The following is a 19134-nucleotide window of genomic DNA, read 5'->3' as shown; positions in this document are numbered from 1 at the left end:
ATAATCGAGCTGAATGTTAGAATTATGTTGAAAGTTATAATGATATTTTGTTTTAAAGAATTTATTTTTAATTAAAAAAAACAAAGGGACTCGCAAGGTCTGTCTTTTTTTGTTTTGTAATATTCTTTATTGTATTCACTCAATAAATAATATTAATTCATACAAATTGTAATATATAACATATTGAAACCAATTACAGAGTACAAAATACAGTAATCTCAATTATATTGAATGAATTAATATTGTTATAACCCCCCCCCCCCCCCCCCCTCTATATTTTGTTCTGTCTTACTAGTATCCCTATTACATATTATAATTTATAACATATTGGAACAAAGTACAGACTACAATCAACTTAGTTATATCGAATGAATAAAGTTTGTTAAATCCCCTACCCCCGTTAAAAACAAAACCAACAACAACAAACACAAAACAAAACAAAAACAAAACAAAAAAGAAAACAAAAACAAAAACAAAAAAAACAAAAAAACAAAAAAACAAAAAACGATACAAGAAGACGAATTGCTAATTTGTGTTCGATCTCGCAGCTTTAAAACATCGTTATCGTTTGTCAAATTTTCTTTAAAAATTCACGGATCTACATTTCTATTATTTTCTGCCTTTGATCAAACCTTATGCCACAATGAACATTTTATTAACTTTTATATCATTTTTTGCACTAAAGGACCCAGTCTACAGTCAATGTGGTCTTAGACTTTTTCATGCCTTTGTCACAACTAAGTGAATATCTGCTTACAACTAATATTCACCAAAGGACAAAAGGGTGGCCTTTTTCAAGATAATAATGATAATAATAGTTGGTTCTTATATAGTTCTCGTGTTTGTCAGACTTGACATTCCTGGCCCTTTACATTATGTGATAATGGAGTCTCTAATAAAACATTTTTTCTCATTCGGCCATATACTTGTGGAACAAGTTATAAAACGCTTTGTAACTGCAAAAAATGCGTTATCCTGGTTATAGCTATATAAACAACAATAAATATTCCTACCCACATTATCAAAACTTTGAGGACTATGTTTACCACCTGTGTAGGCAAAGTCAGAAATCTGCTTTCCACATTCTTCCCTTTTTGATTTGTGTAGAAATTTTGGCTCACATTCCGGCAAATCGATTGACATTTTCATGCATATACTTTCGAAGACGCTTCCATACCATCACCGTAGTGACGGCTGAACAATATCACTTGAGAAAAATCAATCCAATCTTCCTTTGAAAAGAAGCAGAAACAGAGCTGTTTCTGGTTTCAGAGACTTATTATAACGCTTTTAACCAAGTTAATTATTCTTGATAGGAGGGTAAGCGGAAAAATATTTGCTACATTGACACTTTTACACCTAGTAGAAGTAAGTCTCGTGAAAGGCTCCAACCATGCTGAAGGAAGAGTGGAGGTCTTGTACGATGGATCGTGGGGAACTGTCTGTGATACCTGGTGGGATCTGAACGATGCAAGGGTTCTTTGCAGGATGCTGGGGTACGACGGTGCTCTAGATGCGCCACGATCAGCCAGCTTTGGTCAGGGTTCTGGTGATGTTCTGCGTGTCGATTGCTCGGGAACAGACTGTTCAAACGTTGGGACCAGCACTCCCTGTGGACATCATATGGACGCAGGGGCCGTATGTTATTTAGGAGGTATGATCATTTGCACACTCTAGTCCTAAATTATGGAATGGCCTTCCTGAAGACATCAAAAAATGTTTATCTTCTGATTCTTTCAAAACTCATCTAAAAACATTCCTTTACAAGTCTTGATCGTTTTTCCTGTTTACACGCGCCTTGAGCACTCCACAGAGTGGATTTGGCGCGATATAAGTTACATTATTATTATTATTATTATTATTATTATTATTATTATTATTATTATTATTATGAACTAAAGACATAAGTAAAAGATTGCAGAATTTGCTACACGCATAATTTCCTCAGAATCGTATCACTCTTATCTTTGAATCATTTCCATGAATGATTCACAATCTATCCGAATCGGATAATCATTGCCTCAAAAATTAAATACATAAATGGAATGAAATGTAGAAATACCCAATTAAGATTGAAAAGAATCCATATTTGTCCATGCCATTCCTAATTCATGGTAATATGTGTGTTCTAATTACATACAATAAACATGACATATTTCATTCTATAATATTTTCATAATTTAGACCATCCTAACCCATTGCAAGTTCGGCTTGTTAATGGATCTAACGATGCTGAAGGCAGAGTAGAAGTACTGTACGGAGGCTCCTGGGGAACTATCTGTCATTACTGGTGGGATCTGAGAGACGCGAGGGTAGTTTGTAGAATGCTGGGGTTTGATGGAGCCGTGGACGCACCGGGATCTGCTAGGTTTGGTCAAGGATCTGGTCCTATTCTTCTAGATAGGGTCAACTGTGATGGAACAGAAGACAACCTTGCAGGATGCGGTTATTCAGGGAATGCACGTTACTCATGCAGTCATACAAGTGATGCAGGTGTCATGTGTTACTCAGGAGGTTTGTTTTGAAGGCAGTTTAACCTAGTAATACACCTACCCGACTAAAATATTCATTGGGCACGAACATCAGAATAGCTTTATAAAAAGTGACTTTAAAATTCTGAATTTTTCCTCCCAATTTATTTTATTTTAAAATGAGCCGAATGTTTCGCAAAGTAGAAAGTTATTGTATTGTATATATGCTTTTATTTGGTCTTTTTCTAAGAGGGTATTTTAATGGATTGTACGTAACAATAACATTTAAATAAGGTGACCCCCCCCCCCCCTTCAAAAAACGAAAGACATCATTCCACCTTATCGACGGTATTGCATGGTAAAAGCAAAAACAACCAAATTTGAATAATTTTCTCATATTGAGTCTATAATTAGATGATACTGATAGGATACCTTTATGCAATCAAAAGCAACCGAAAGATGTTATTACGTTTTCATTCCCTTGTAGTCCATCCAAACCCATTGCAAGTTCGGCTTGTTAATGGATCTAACGATGCTGAAGGCAGAGTTGAGGTCATGCATGAAGGATCCTGGGGAACTATCTGTGATGACTGGTGGGATCTGAGAGACGCAAATGTGGTTTGTAGAATGCTGGGGTTCGATAAAGCCTTGGACGCACCAGGATTTGCTAGGTTTGGTCAGGGATCTGGTCATATTATTTTTGATAGGGTCAGCTGTGATGGAACAGAAGACAACCTTGCAGGATGCGGTTATTCAGGGAATGCACGTTACTCATGCAGTCATACAAGTGCTGCTGCAGGTGCCATTTGTTACTCAGGAAGTATGATTCATTATTTATTTATTAGCAAGTAAACACCTACCCGACATTGTTTTTCATTGAGAACCGGACACTTTTTTTTTTTTTTTTTTTGGTCTCGAAATTTGAAAATTTGACATTTTTCTTCGTTGGGGGGGGGGGGAGGTCACCTTTTTTAGGTTAGCCGTGGGCATATGTATATATATATATATTTTTTTTTTTTTTTTAATAATTAAAAAAAAAAAAAAAAAAAAGGGGGGGTTTTAGGTTTTTTAGGGGGGTTTACACACATAAAAATACCAAAGGGGGGGGGGGGGGGGTTTGAACCCCAAACCCCACCCCCACCCCCCCCCCCCTGCGTACGCCCCTGCTTATCAACGGTTTCGCATGGTATAAGCAATAACGACCAAATCAGAATAATGTTCTCATTGTATGAAATACACGTTGTCGTATATGTTTACCACATTCTATACATAAGTTGTATTAAGGCGAAATTCCGTTTTTCCTTTTCGTCTACACTCCATATTGAGTCTTTTAGTAGGTAGTACTGACAAGATACCGAAATGCAATAAAAAGCAACCGAAAGCTGACCCGATTAATTCAAACTGCCCAAATTCTTTCTCATCCAACGTATGTAGAAATTTGTGATGACATCATCTTTTCAACAACAAAAAATATTACGCTCTTATTTTCTTGTAGTCCATCCAAATCCTTTACAAGTTCGTCTTGTCGGTGGGTCTAACGATGCTGAAGGCAGAGTAGAGGTACTGCATCACGATGGATCCTGGGGAGCTATCTGTGATGACAGCTGGGATCTAAGAGACGCGAGGGTGGTTTGTAGAATGTTGGGGTTTGATGGAGCCTTGGACGCACCGGGATCTGCTAGGTTTGGTGAAGGTTCAGGGGATATTCTTCTAGATGATGTCGGGTGTGAGGGAACAGAAGATAATGTAGCGGGATGCATTCAACGAAGGGTTGAAGTACAATACTGTGGACATGATGAAGATGCGGGCGCTATTTGTTACAATGGAGGTAAGAAATACCGTAACATATATTCATGATATTTTATCATATTATGTATCCACTTAAACCGGCTGTAAGTGGTCCGGAGATGATGACAAGTTATGATGACAAGTTAAGATATCATATTGCAACGACCAAACTTTATTACTGCAAAAACCCTAAAGAAAACACATAAATAACTGTCTAGTGTTATTTCATTTTTTGTTACAATTCACATTTCATTTGTTTTCATGATTCAATTATCAATTATTGACTTCCATTGCCTCAGCACATCCGAATCCTTTCAGAATAAGGCTCGTCGGTGGATCCAGCAGTGCTGAAGGCAGAGTAGAGGTACTGTACGATGGATCCTGGGGAACCATCTGTGATAATGGCTGGGATCTGAGAGACGCGAGGGTGGTGTGCAGAATGCTTGGGTTCGATGGAGCCTTGGACGCACCGACTTCTGCAAGGTTCGGTCAGGGATCTGAGGATATACTTCTGGATTTTGTCGGCTGTGATGGAACGGAAGAAAATCTAGCGGACTGTGCATATCTTTTGATAGGCGTCCATTACTACGGACATGGACAGGCTGTTGGTGCTATCTGTTACTCGGGAGGTATATGTCTATACTTTCAATAACATAATGATATTTGCACACCTTCTTATGATATATATGGCGCAAGTTTGGACCCCTAATCTTTCTTGAAAGATTGCTGTTCGATTATCTTACGGCGACCCCTAACATGCCAATTGAGAACGTTTGAGTAACATCAGGGCATACTGTGTATGGTTGAATATCATTACAGTCGTCACATGCCAATTTGCACAATGTCTAGAAGGTGCAATGTAAGCGTGGACACAATAGAAATGGGTCCCATTTGTGTAATGGCCCTTTATGTTAAAATAAGAGTTTCACAGTCTGATAGGCATGGTGGGCGCTTTCACTAAAGGTCGACACATCTCCCCCGGTATGCAGTGGGTAATAGGAATGTCTTCGGTAGAAGCGTAAATAAAAGAATATAGTATATGAAACGATTCTCACATAATTTTCCAACTTCAATAAGACAGACTTATTTTGAATCCACATCCTATACCAGGGCTTCTCAAAGTCCAGACACGGCCCGCAACCGACCCGCGGGCATGTCGATTCGGACCGCCCTGGAGGCTCTGGGATTTCATTTAACCTTAAAGCGTACTCTCTAAAGAAATCGAGTGATCACGGACGTCACTCCTCTGGAGAGTGAAAATGTAGTGAAAATAGAGTGAAAATTCACTCTTTTCTTCTTAGAGAGCACTCTAAAATCAATCGATTTTCACTCCTAAACAAGTGATCACGGACGTCACTCCCAACAAAGTGAAAAAAGAGTGAAAATTCACTATTTTTTTAAGAGAGTAGGGGAGGGGGTAGAATCCACCCTCCCCTTCCTTTTGATCCCAATTCTATATAATTTCGACCAAACGGTACCATGGGTACTGCGTAGCGTCAACAAACAATTTCCCTTAGATCAGATATAAAACTGAAAAGTTTAAAATAATCCTATTTTTCTTTCGTATACAAGTGTCATTATTGATATTTTAAGGAGTAGATTGTCTGAATCTTTGGATCAATACCTTCGTCTTCCAATCACTCTTTTTGTGCCAAAGTTTACTGTTTTAAGCAGCGTGTTGCCGGGAACAATGCCACTTTTCCCACTGATATTCCCTAGATGCATGCCATGAATTCAAATTTTGATTGTATCAACTGTATAATATTACAAACTTATATGTATAGAATAATCGATTAAGTCAGCATAATTCCCCCATTGTTGTTTAGCTTTCATGAAAATGATCTGGATCGTCCAGGTAAAATTTTCAGAACCCCTGTCCTATACGACTTTATGAAAAACTTAGCTGGAAAACGATAGGGAATGACAATTACGGCTACACTTAAACAAAGTACATTCTTTTTTGTTCTAGCCCATCCAAACTCTGTTGGAGTACGGCTCGTGGGTGGATCCAACAGTTCTGAAGGCAGAGTGGAGATCAGGTACAAAGGAACCTGGGGAACAGTTTGCGACAATGGCTGGAATCTGCAAGATGCAAAAGTCGTATGCAGAATGTTGGGATTCGGCGACGCCTCAACTGCACCAGTTTCAGCCTGGTTTGGTGAGGGGTCCGAAGAAATTCTCCTGTCTCATGTCGGGTGCGATGGAACGGAAGACAATCTTGCGGACTGCGCACATCTAGGGTTTGGAGTGCACAACTGCCAACATAACGAAGACGCTGGGGTCACGTGTCTCATAGGAGGTACAATACTTAACTATTCTCCATATTGCATCCAGCCATCATTTTTTATCTAAATCATTTGAATTTACCTGAAAATTGACACAATTATGAATGAATTGCTTACACTGACGCTGTGTGTGGATAGCTTTATTTTCCGAAAAGGCAATAACATTTTCACCGAAATTCATTTTAAAGATGAATACTTGTATACACATTAGGCATTAACGAATCAAGTTGAAACCAGTGCAAAGGCGACAACTGAGGGATAATGATATGGCTTTAAAAATTTACTTAATGTACTCGCTTTAAAGGGATATTTGAGTTTTGGTATAGAGGTCGCTACCAAAAAAAATGATTGTGAGATAATGAAAAACTGAGTGTGAAATTTGAAAAAAGCATATAATTTGAATTACAAAATGGTCCTTGTTTGATCAAAATCGGTTTGGAGAAAGCTGAACTATGCATAAATATAACCAATGCTAATATTGTGGGGTCCCACAAATATTCGATAATTTTGAACCAGCCGTTGAAAGAAACGAGATAGCGCCTTAAACGTTTTATTTCGGCCAATGCCGATGTTGCCATTTTGTTGGCTTTGTTCGTGTTGGTTATAATACGCACAACCAGCCGGCCCGTGTATTGTTATTAGTAATTAATTAATAAATTGATGGTCACCGCATTTTTTTTTTGAAAATGGAGTTGAATTGGTATGATCAGATGTAATCATGAATTTAACATTTCGGAGTCTAAAATTACCTTCAAAGCAATGTAGGTCCTAAAAGGGCACTAGAAATTTCCTAAACAAAATAAGAGCACTTTGACGGAATTTGCAGTCTTAAACAACGAGTAAACTGTACCTTTAATGCCATACTGAAGATTAAATTCGTGATTGACATAATATGACAGAACACAGACCCAAACCTTTACGCACAACCATCCCTACAAACTGTATGGACTTTAAAATATAGAATTGGTAATAGGAAACATATATTAATCTTCTTTAAGACTGCAAATGCGCGTGATCTTTTGGTGAAGAGTTGATTTTTTTTTAATAAATTTGTTATATTTTCGAAGTGTAAGCAAATAATTGACAGACTATAAAGCAATTTCACGTCGATTTTGGTTGAAAAAGGAATATTAACTTTAATTTTTTTTAATTTTTTATTCAATCTAGTTCGACTTGTTAGTGGAGCCGATGAATATGAAGGAAGAGTTGAGATCCTACACGAAGGGTCTTGGGGGACTGTATGCGACGATTTATGGGACCTGGACGACGCAAAGGTTGTGTGTCGACAATTAGGATTCGATGGTGCTTTAGCTGCTCTACCCCAAGCAAGATTTGGTAAAGGTTCTGGTGATATCTTTCTGGATGGTGTTCAGTGCAATGGGACAGAAACAAACCTCAGAGACTGCAAACATAAAGGGATTGGAGTCCATGATTGCATACACAAAGAAGATGCCAGCGTCTCTTGTATGCATGCAGCTCATCTAGGTAAAATCGCTACTGTACATAGCACTAATATTAATATGTTGACAAAGGCTGGTGTATCTACTGGGTGCTCTTAATTTTACTATAATATAATCATGAAAAAGACAGATGACCTACATGATTCGTCCCTGCACTCAGACAATCCGGAGCATGAAGTGAACCATTCATCCAATTTGGTAACAAGATAAACATTTCCCTGGACCTAAAGGCCTTTACCACATGAATGAATCAAGATTTGGATCCTAGGTAAATAAAGAATAACAGGTTAACGATAGAACTGAATCACGTTTAAAATCAAAACTTTGTTATGAATTCATGCTACATTCTAAATTGTCTACATCACATTCACTCTAATGTCTTAATAACATAATCATCCGAGCGCATGTTTTGATCTCTTTTTTTCCACAAATATTTTGAAAATGTAAAATGTCTTAAACTAATTTTTGGTTTTGAAACGATTTGTTTTTTCTTTTGTCATAGATTTGACTTCCTATTCCAATGTTGACGCATCTCGTGTAACAACACGAACTACAGACGATCTGGCGTCAGCAGCTAACGACACTACAGTAGTTGCGTTAAGTACAGTAGTTGCGTTAAGTACAGTTTTTTCGTTAAACACACTGGTATCGTCAAGTACGCAGAACATTTCCCTTGATCAGATAATCCCGACTGAAATTGATATTTTGAACTATAATACAACTCTCTACCCCAAGCAAGATTTGGTAAAGGTTCTGGTGATATCTTTCTGGATGGTGTTCAGTGCAATGGGACAGAAACAAACCTCAGAGACTGCAAACATAAAGGGATTGGAGTCCATGATTGCATACACAAAGAAGATGCCAGCGTCTCTTGTATGCATGCAGCTCATCTAGGTAAAATCGCTACTGTACATAGCACTAATATTAATATGTTGACAAAGGCTGGTGTATCTACTGGGTGCTCTTAATTTTACTATAATATAATCATGAAAAAGACAGATGACCTACATGATTCGTCCCTGCACTCAGACAATCCGGAGCATGAAGTGAACCATTCATCCAATTTGGTAACAAGATAAACATTTCCCTGGACCTAAAGGCCTTTACCACATGAATGAATCAAGATTTGGATCCTAGGTAAATAAAGAATAACAGGTTAACGATAGAACTGAATCACGTTTAAAATCAAAACTTTGTTATGAATTCATGCTACATTCTAAATTGTCTACATCACATTCACTCTAATGTCTTAATAACATAATCATCCGAGCGCATGTTTTGATCTCTTTTTTTCCACAAATATTTTGAAAATGTAAAATGTCTTAAACTAATTTTTGGTTTTGAAACGATTTGTTTTTTCTTTTGTCATAGATTTGACTTCCTATTCCAATGTTGACGCATCTCGTGTAACAACACGAACTACAGACGATCTGGCGTCAGCAGCTAACGACACTACAGTAGTTGCGTTAAGTACAGTAGTTGCGTTAAGTACAGTTTTTTCGTTAAACACACTGGTATCGTCAAGTACGCAGAACATTTCCCTTGATCAGATAATCCCGACTGAAATTGATATTTTGAACTATAATACAACATCAAGTCTAATGTCAAATCTTCCGTTGATACTTGTACCTTGCGTTTTGCTCTTCAGCATCATTCTAGTATCGTCCTGCGCGTGCTGTCTTTGTATAATTCGAAAAAGAAGGGCTGCGGAAGATGTAAACGACGATATCTATATGGACGTAACAAATATCGTACCAAAGCACTCTCTGTCGGCTGATTCAACTTACCAAGACTTGAACACCCCACCTCGGTTACCGGATAGACAAGTGACCGGTGTGCTTCATCACGATTATGAATCAAATATAGCAGCTGATGGTGACGATAAAGGTGATCTGAATCTCTCGCAATTCAAAAAGAAACGAGAAAGGAATATAAACATGGACATCGATAACGTTTATGAAACACCCGACAAAGACAAGGACTTAGATCTTGATGATTATATCCTTCCGACCAGGGAATCATCATCGGATGAGTACATCGACATGACAACTGTTTACCAAACGCCCTTTAGCGGGGAAAGATGAAGACATTGATGGATATTTTCTCCCGTGACAGGACATATCCGAAACCGACGAGAGTGAAAACTGTGGGAAAAAATAACCATGGTGCAAATTAACTAAAAATGCATCTTAAACAACTGCTGAAGTTTCCAGGGTTTGAAATGAAAGACTGGAGGCTGCGGTGAAACACAATATGGCACAGGTTTAATACCATGAATATATGGATATTAACACTTTAGGTAAAATATGCATAAATAAACTAAAGAATTAGACACTTAGTGGTACGAGTTAAGTTGTTACTAATGGACCTATCTGTACTGCACTTATCCTTCATTTGTAATGATGTACATAAGTATGAGGAACAACAAAATGCGAATTAGAGCTATATTGTAATGGTATCAAATCACCACGATCGAAAAGGATTTTTCACGCTCCAGTATACTGTAAAAAAATAATAGTCGAAATAACTCAATAAAATTGAGGAAAAGAATTGCCTTATTTTTATTAAGTAAATATTACCTACGGCATCTTAAGTAGAATTTACTTATTTTGCTGAATAAATTTTTACTCAGTTAAATCGAGTTACATTAACGTAAATAATTTAAGTATTGTAATCATTTTAGATAATTAAAAAAAAGCTATGGTAGGATTACATATTGCACGATTTGGTACCCATCTAATATAACAAGTAACATCCACTAATCGTTCACTACTTCTATTTAAGATTTAACCGTATATATAAATATCTACCACCGGCCATCACAAACTATTACATACGCTTCAATTCGACACATATTGAAAGGCTCCAAATTTTATATATACTTGATCGTAGCATCTTAAAAGGAAAATTGTTTGACAATTTCCTGAAATATCAAGTTTTGATTTGTTTTGAACTGGGTAACAATTAAAAATTGTCTTGTATTTGCTTAGCCATGTTAAATGAATTAGTAAATTTTTTAAAGTCCTTAAATTTTCATTCAACCACAAAAAAGAATTGTTTTATTTAAAAAAGAGTTTAATTTGGTCTTAATGAATATCCATAAATTATGTAAATATTTCTATTACGCACTGCATCGGTCCTTACTTTAAAAAGATAAGAATAATCAACATAAATTGTTTGAGTAATACGTATAATTTCTGATTTTGAGTTAAAATTACTAAATTAATACAAGCTGAAATTATTTAAAGTTCTTATGTATTTGATTTTACTTAAATATTCCACGTATGTTCTACTAAATTGAAAGTTTGAGTTAGCAAGACTTAAATTTAGTGCGTAAGTGGCAAAACTGATGTTTTCAAGTAAATTCTACATGGAAAAAATACGTAAAAATTACCTATGAACAAATTCTTTTTTACAGTGATACGATGAAAACTGAAAGATATGTCAAATTTAATTATAAATGGAGGTCATAAGTTCTGCAATTAAATTATAATGCCTCCTTAGTTCAAAATGGTCTCAGTCTAATGACAATTAATGCCATTTTTCTAAATAATTTGTTTGATCAATGGACAGGAACAATGATTAAATTCGTCTTCCACCCGATGATCGAAACTAAGTTATAGGTCAGACAATTTAATCATTTTAGGTTTTTCTCCTTTGTGTAACTTCATTCAAGACAAAATGTATGGCATTGGCACTGACTTTCATGTCAGGTTAAACAACAAAAAATACGTTATCAGTGTTAAACTATTAAATGAATAAAACAATCTGGCATATTTTTTTTGTTTCTGTAAATCAATGTCTCATATATAATAGGTAATATTACCTCTTTGTGATACATGAAATAATAGTTTCCGTAAGATGGTAACGAAATTAATTGCCAGACCTAATAAGAGCACAATGATTGGCATTACAAGCACTGTACAAATAGTGAAACAAATAAAATCTATTAATCATAGTACTTTGTGTATGTCGTATCGTCGTTCAACCTAGCATTGAGCCGGTTAGGAATAATATCAAATTATTTACACTAGATAGAGATAAAGCACAAGTAAATAACTTTCTTTTAATACATTGAATAACTTGGCTTGAAACTTTCTTAGATGTTGTAGGTATGAAAGTTTCAAGCCAAGAAAGAAATCTGGAATTATGCGCCTCAACATTGATTTAAAATTGCACATAATCCATAAACTTCATTTATTTTAGGTTTAATTGTAAAGGAAATCTATGAATATAGATATCTAATTGGTGGCATATTATATTGCACATGTAGACTCCTTTGATATATTTTGAGATTATGTGGTAATATGACTTACTTGCCTCTGTGGTGGCAATTTCCAATTTTATGCCAAAGTTACCTGTGGAAATTCATCATGGGATGGTTGCAGAAATTTAGATCTACGATGATCATAAAACAGAAGAATATCGTGATTGTTGCTAATGATTTTTTGTTCTCACACAGGGATACATTTACAATCATTATCAAATATTTCATGGATGATGAGGAACAATAGTAATTTAAATGATAAAGGAGTTATTAACTTTTAATAAAACGAACCCGTCATCTTATTCATCTTTTTATACACAAATTAATATCAATAAGGCAAGAAAGAATTTGCTCGGTTTTATCAAGAAACTCTTTGTGGATCAGTATTTCAAAATCACATAATACAAATAAACTGGACTTTTAACCCTGGCTGGAAATTTTGTTCGAACAGATTTATGTTACAATGTGTTTGTAAGTGGGTAACGAGATTGCAGTAAGTGTGAGCAATGTGTCGGGTTATGGGGCCTTATGTAACAATTGATAATAATTTATGACTCCTGGCTGTAGTGTGCACTGAATAATTGGACTAGTCAATTACTTGTCAATTTTTTAGGCTTGACCATATTTACATTGTAAGTTTTTGTTGTTGATATTGTTAACTTGAGTTGTTTTTTGAAAAAAATAAACATTGGACTTAAGACTTAACGGATAATGATAACGCCGTGTCTATCAAATTATTTTTTTAGAATTGCATGCAACAGTATGTAATAAAGTTCTCCAACTTCTCTCTTCTTTGCATATTTCTTTTTCCCCTTATGTTTGCTGTTTGTTTGTTTGATTTTGTTGCTTTTGAGATTTACAATGTATGCAAGTACATGAATATGGATGAGTAAACATGTGCTAGCATTTTTGTATTGACGAATGACATGTATGAGTGTGCATGCATATTTGTGTGTAAGGGGCTCATGCCTTGAAGTTTAAAGTGTCCCCTATAGTATTAATGAGAAAATGCGTTAGTGTTGCTTGTACATGTATATTTACAATAACAAATTACTACTAAAATGATTGAATGAGAGGAAATTCAATAACGTTTGGAATAGAACTGATTGAGGAGATGAAGCATTTTTGACAGCGGGATGTGTGGGGCTGAGCATGTACAATGTAATGATGTAGTTTTTAAATTGAAAAGAATTGTGTATGTGCGTGTACAAGCGTGCGTGAGTGTGTGGGTGTGTGTGTGTGTGTGTTTATATGTTTTGGTGCGTATATATTATAATCCATTAAACGATGTCTAAAGCTGTCCAAGTAAATTTTAAAAATGTTCACAGAAATACAAGACAATCCAGTATATTCATGGTCAGGTAACTAATTTTAAAAAAAGATTGATACTGATTCTCAACTACAAATAAAGGACGCCAGCTTTGGCGCTAACAGTCACAAACCTACGTGGATATGATAAATCAATGCGATGTGCTTCAGTATTTATCTCTCACCTCCATGTCCTTGCCACAAGGAAAATCCATGCAGTGATACTGGAATCGACACCCCCCCCCCCTCTTCCACCTCTCCCTCTCTCTCCCTTCCTCTCTCTTCTTCACTTTCTCAAAAGAAAATTCTCCGTCACACTACAAGGGAATGGGATATAAATTATTTTGTTAAAGCTTGTCTGCAAATTAACAACCGTTTTTTGTTTCGTTTTTTTTTAAATTTCCAGGCGTATTTTCAAAATCTGAGAATTACAACTCTCCTTGCTGGTATTTTCTTTTTACTTTAATTTTTATCATCACCTTTAATTCGATTTGTTTATTTTTTTTAACTTCCTCTTTTTTTTTTGCTGGCTAGTGTGTTGGAAAAGTTATGATATAAGTTGTTGAAGAATCTGCATACTTTGCCAGCATCCAACATTTAAATCGGTCCAACGACGTTCCCGGTCCCATTTTTCATTTTATCCCCCCCCCCCCCCTCTCTCTCTCTCTCTCTCTCTTTACGACTGTTACCCTCTCCTCGGTAGCTGAAAATTCATGTTTTTCGTTTCAGTATATCTTATTTAATAGTAATAATAATAGTAATAATTATTATTATAATTATGACGTATGAGATTTGTAACGCACCCAATCCGTTTGAAATCAATAGAACAGGGAGCACTTGAGCAAACAAAAATAAAAACACATGAACATCATCTAAATAACAAACAAAAGAACACCAGGGTATGATTATATGAAATAACATACTAATATGAAAGTGAAAAGTGATTGTAATTACCGCCTGTGTCTCATTTAATTATAAATACAATTCTGGCTAATTTTATAATCAACGCTTATCCAAGAAGAAAAACATGATTATCAATTTGGTCTTCGATCATCTATCTACATGAACCTGAAAGTAAATTCTTACCGAATTCTTGATCAACAACGCCTATGAACTTTAGGTCAGATGCTGTAATGAAAGGAGACATCGCCAGACTGTCTATCAAAGACCCGTACGGACTGCTATTCATTATGCACGACTCGAGTCACGGCCCAGCTCACACCTAACGAGTCACGGGAGAGGTGCCCAAACACTCATGCACATTCACTATCACAGAGCCTCATCATTAACCAAAGGGCGATGGATGTCACACTGACGTGAATATGACCTTATGGGACTGAGTAGTGTTTCCTCACCGTCTCGTCGAAATAAATAGGTTACGGTCATTCACTGCCCGAGAAACACATTCACTGTTTACACACAAAGAAATGTATATAGGACAGGCGTCACAATTAACCACAGAAGTACACATTTGTTTCTATATTTACTGGGCGAGTTGTCACTTATTCAAAGGGGAAACGCTTAAACGTTAGTAAACGACCCCTTATTGGCAGATGTTTGAAAAATAGTTTAAACGAAGGAAAATCCATTTTGCCCAAAATCAAATACAAAATGTGCTCTAAAATAATACTTTTTCGGCTTATCGGGTACAAATTCACTAAATGTACCATATTTGATCGAAATCTGCATTATGTTATAAGAGTCGCATGTTTCTTTGTGAAAAGTTATGTATACGATCCTTTTTTCTTTTTTTTGTTCTTGCTCTTTAACAAAAAAGCGCCCTTTTTCGAATCCGTAACATTCCTGATAATTACCCCTTTTGATATCAAGCGCACAAAAGTTCATATGAAGTGACACCCGGTGGAAGGTTCAAAGATGTAACATGAATACACATCAAATCATGCCGTACAATTAGAGGCTGCCCCGGAGCCAAAGACCACATAAAAAACAATTATTGATCAACCGAACAGTACACCATCACTAATTTGACTGGCATAGACAATTTATAAATAGTAGGGTATCACATTTACGTTGAATCCAATGACCGGGGTCGTATCTGTAAAGCGCTTAGAGACGGTATTTCGTATTAACTGCTCTATAAATCCAGCTTATTATCATGATTTCTTATGTTCAGATCAAACGAATCAAGATCCCATTACTGCTTTCCTCAGGAAGTGCTGGGCATATCATACTCTTATGAATTCATTAACTTGATTTGCTAATCATTTTCATCTCCTCAATAGGCGCTGTCAAGCTCAACAAGGACAATGTATATTAGATTGGATGATAATACCATGATTTGTAATCACTATATCAATATGATACGCATTTTCCCAAGGTCGTCATCATTTTCCAATCAAATTAAAAGGACACTAGTTAGTATCCTGTCCGTACGTTACACCTTTTTTAAAATTTATTTTGTTATATTTTTTTGAGGGACAATGAGCTTTATCAAAACATTGTTTCCTAGCTTCATCTTTCCGTTTCTCCACCTACCCATCTATTCTCTGGTTTGATTTGATTCATAAAAGCTCTGTTTCAATAATTAGCATATAATATATAATCATGTAGTAAACGTTTACATGTATATTAATCAAACATGAAGAATTCGAGAAGTATATTTAATGAATATTAATCACATTTAATTAAACGTTTATCAACGCATATCTTTCTCAAGCTCACCATAAAACATCATCTTCTTCATCATATACCTCTCTCTCTACCTCTCTGGCTATAACATTTTCACCCCACTGGTTATCGGAAAAATCGTTTGTATACACCTTTTCATATTGCTGTGCTTGCAATACTGCTGAAGGCACAAGTATATTTCCAATTTGTGTTAGACGAATGTTTAGAAAACGCCTATATGCTTCCATTTCTAACAACAAATCGAATTCGATTTCGAATGTAAACTCTACACTAATTTTAAGGTTGGTAGAAGCCTTAATTACACGTTAGAATCACTCCCAACTAATGACTGTATAACTATATAACTCTATACTTATATCCCCAAACAAGTGCAACGAATTACTTGCGATGATGAATATAACTCCATGCGTAATGAGGAACGTCAATAAAAATAATTAATATATAGGCATCATGATTAAGCTAAGTAGAATCCTTGACTTGGTTATTTCTCGTAATGCGGATTTCAGTGTTGTTACTATTCGTGTAATCCAACGCTAACAAGATAAAGAGGGTTCACATTCCCCTCATCCAGTTGCTTCATTCTATATCCGACGGCAAAGGAAGCCCTGACGAGTTTGGCGGAACTTCGATGTTAAGTACAAATCAAATTAGAAAAGAGAAAGTGTATCACGTGTGCCTGATTGAATATGTGGATTAAAGTTAAAGTGTATGATGGCCTCGAGCGACGGTTGGGCTTTATTTGGTTGTCTTTAAACTTCGCGTAAGTAATTCAAAATCACACAATGCAATATAATAATAGTAATAATAATAATGAACGTTACTTGTAAAGCGCATATCACTAACACAAAGAAAGTTCCTATGAGCTTAGGAAAGAGGGAAATAGAGGGCATAAGAGAAATGAACATTTATGCCATATAATGCATCATTCCTGCTTTGTTTCTTTATATTTTTACATACAGCTGCATCGCTCCTACTAATTACTCTTCTCCCACTAGTGTTCCCGTTATTCTTTAGTTTGATCTACTCCAAAATAACCTGTTGAAATCAAGTTTAACATGCTTATTGTCAAACTCTAACGATGAAATTATTGCATGATTTGGATGCACTAATAACCACCGCCAAGGGTAACCCAATCATGTATACATAGACTCCTAACAAATTTATATTATGCGAATGAAATCATAGTTCTTTAGGTAAGGGATTGGGCTTGAATTACACTCACCCACATGTCTTGCAATATACATTAAGATTTATTGTCAAATGACGCTGAAGTCTATCTGTGCCAAAGAAAAGTGATTTCAAGGTATTGCGTTTAGCACGATGGTCGGTTTTGTATGATGATTCCATATCCTTACAATGAACCAAATATCATGAATATTTGCGCAGAAATTAAGAAATCCAGTAACCCTCTGACGATTAGCGTGCCCCCATACAGCCAAAGTTAATAAGCTTTCAGGATAATTGCAACCTCGATCAAAGCTGAAACTCTCCGTCTCTTTTCGTCACAGACGCAATCATGCATTGGCCATTATTTTATGAAGGGAATGATTCTTTTACTATCCGCCCGTGAATTAGAACTACTCCCAATGCCTTTCAGTAATTAGAAAAGAATAAATTATTGACGAGCCGCCACGCAACAGCTTAATGGAGACCTTTATATCGAGTGGGGGTATTATACAACGTTATACAAGCCTTTTTTGTATACACCGTCAATCGGTTGACAGGTAAATTTATAATCATCCATTTTCAATAAATCGAAGTATAATATTGCCAGCCGTTATGCGGCGTGATTTGTGTCTGATTAAAAGGAAATAAATTCATAGAGGGTGTTTTTTCATCGGACATGACTTATCTCAAGGAGTAAATTAAGAATTTTGAAAAGCCACTGAATATATAAAAAGTGAAAAAATATTACCCACAGACAGGATTTTATGTAACACTTTATTGCGCTACACAGTTTTCAGGAAATACATATTATGTTGTTCCTATAAATGAATCACAGAATGCAAATCTAAGGCTTGTGTTTTTAATGCAATTTTTCTTAAGGGTGTAATCACTTTTTTTGGATATTTTATAGGACAATATTACTGATAATTATTCTATGTCGTTTATGAAAAATAGAACTCGACCATGCAGTAGACCTTTAATTTGGCCGTTGGTGCTGGGTCCCTATCCGACCGACTTACGACGCACTAGTCAATCTCCAATTCATCACGGGTGTTACTTGTCATCGTAAACATACCACTCACCTTTAATACCCCCCAAATCACCAACACTGCTTTAGTTAAGGCTCATTCAGATATGGTATAAATATTTATAACTGAATATATATATATATATATATACGTGCTGTGAAAACAGAAACGATAACAAAAACAACAACTGCATCGGTAAACCGCGGTGTTTCTTTTTATTATGTAAATGAATGGCAACTGCATACAACAAAACTACTCGTCTTCACAGAGCTTTGTGGTATAATGCACAGAAACTTGAAGCGTATTACTCTTACGTCATTACATAAAGAAAAAACCGCAGCGGTTAACCGCGTTATATCTGAACGAGGTCCTTTGGGACAGATCCCATACAGCTCTACGGATCATGTGCCAAATGAGGATACGCTTGTAGACAAACTCATCATCCCTTTCGGAGGCCCCGCAACTAAATCTGTGGGAAATGGGGATACCGAGTTACTGGCATTGTATTTCACCTGTCTTTCAGAATGATCACGTTTGGGCCATTTTTGTTTGTGGAGACTATTTTATTTCATTTCAAGCAGCTTAAGATGGCATTGATCTTTATTTGTTTACTTCTTTATTCATTGATTTAATTTTCTGATTTTTCGTCAAAGGACAAAGGCATTATTGTATGAAAGTCATCTTATGTGGGACCTTTTTCTTTAAGCGCAA

General features: G+C 36.0%; 1 protein-coding gene across 1 annotated transcript in view; it reads left to right on the top strand.

Moving 5' to 3' along the window:
• Nucleotides 1-10088, top strand: part of LOC578144 (deleted in malignant brain tumors 1 protein-like) — a 63363-nt gene extending 53275 nt beyond the window's left edge. The window contains exons 13-22 of the mRNA XM_030995759.1: nt 1364-1654; nt 2185-2514; nt 2959-3291; nt 3967-4299; nt 4559-4888; nt 6229-6558; nt 7712-8029; nt 8507-8605; nt 9376-9474; nt 9796-10088. Of these exons, the coding sequence (XP_030851619.1) occupies nt 1364-1654; nt 2185-2514; nt 2959-3291; nt 3967-4299; nt 4559-4888; nt 6229-6558; nt 7712-8029; nt 8507-8605; nt 9376-9474; nt 9796-10088 (2756 nt within the window). The remainder of the gene's footprint in view (nt 1-1363; nt 1655-2184; nt 2515-2958; nt 3292-3966; nt 4300-4558; nt 4889-6228; nt 6559-7711; nt 8030-8506; nt 8606-9375; nt 9475-9795) is intronic.
• The last annotated feature ends 9046 nt before the right edge of the window (nt 10089-19134 follow it).

This window comes from Strongylocentrotus purpuratus, unplaced genomic scaffold (assembly GCF_000002235.5).
Source record: "Strongylocentrotus purpuratus isolate Spur 01 unplaced genomic scaffold, Spur_5.0 spur5_scaffold_3, whole genome shotgun sequence".
Taxonomy (NCBI): domain Eukaryota; kingdom Metazoa; phylum Echinodermata; class Echinoidea; order Camarodonta; family Strongylocentrotidae; genus Strongylocentrotus; species Strongylocentrotus purpuratus.
This window is presented reverse-complemented; position numbering and strand designations above follow the sequence as displayed.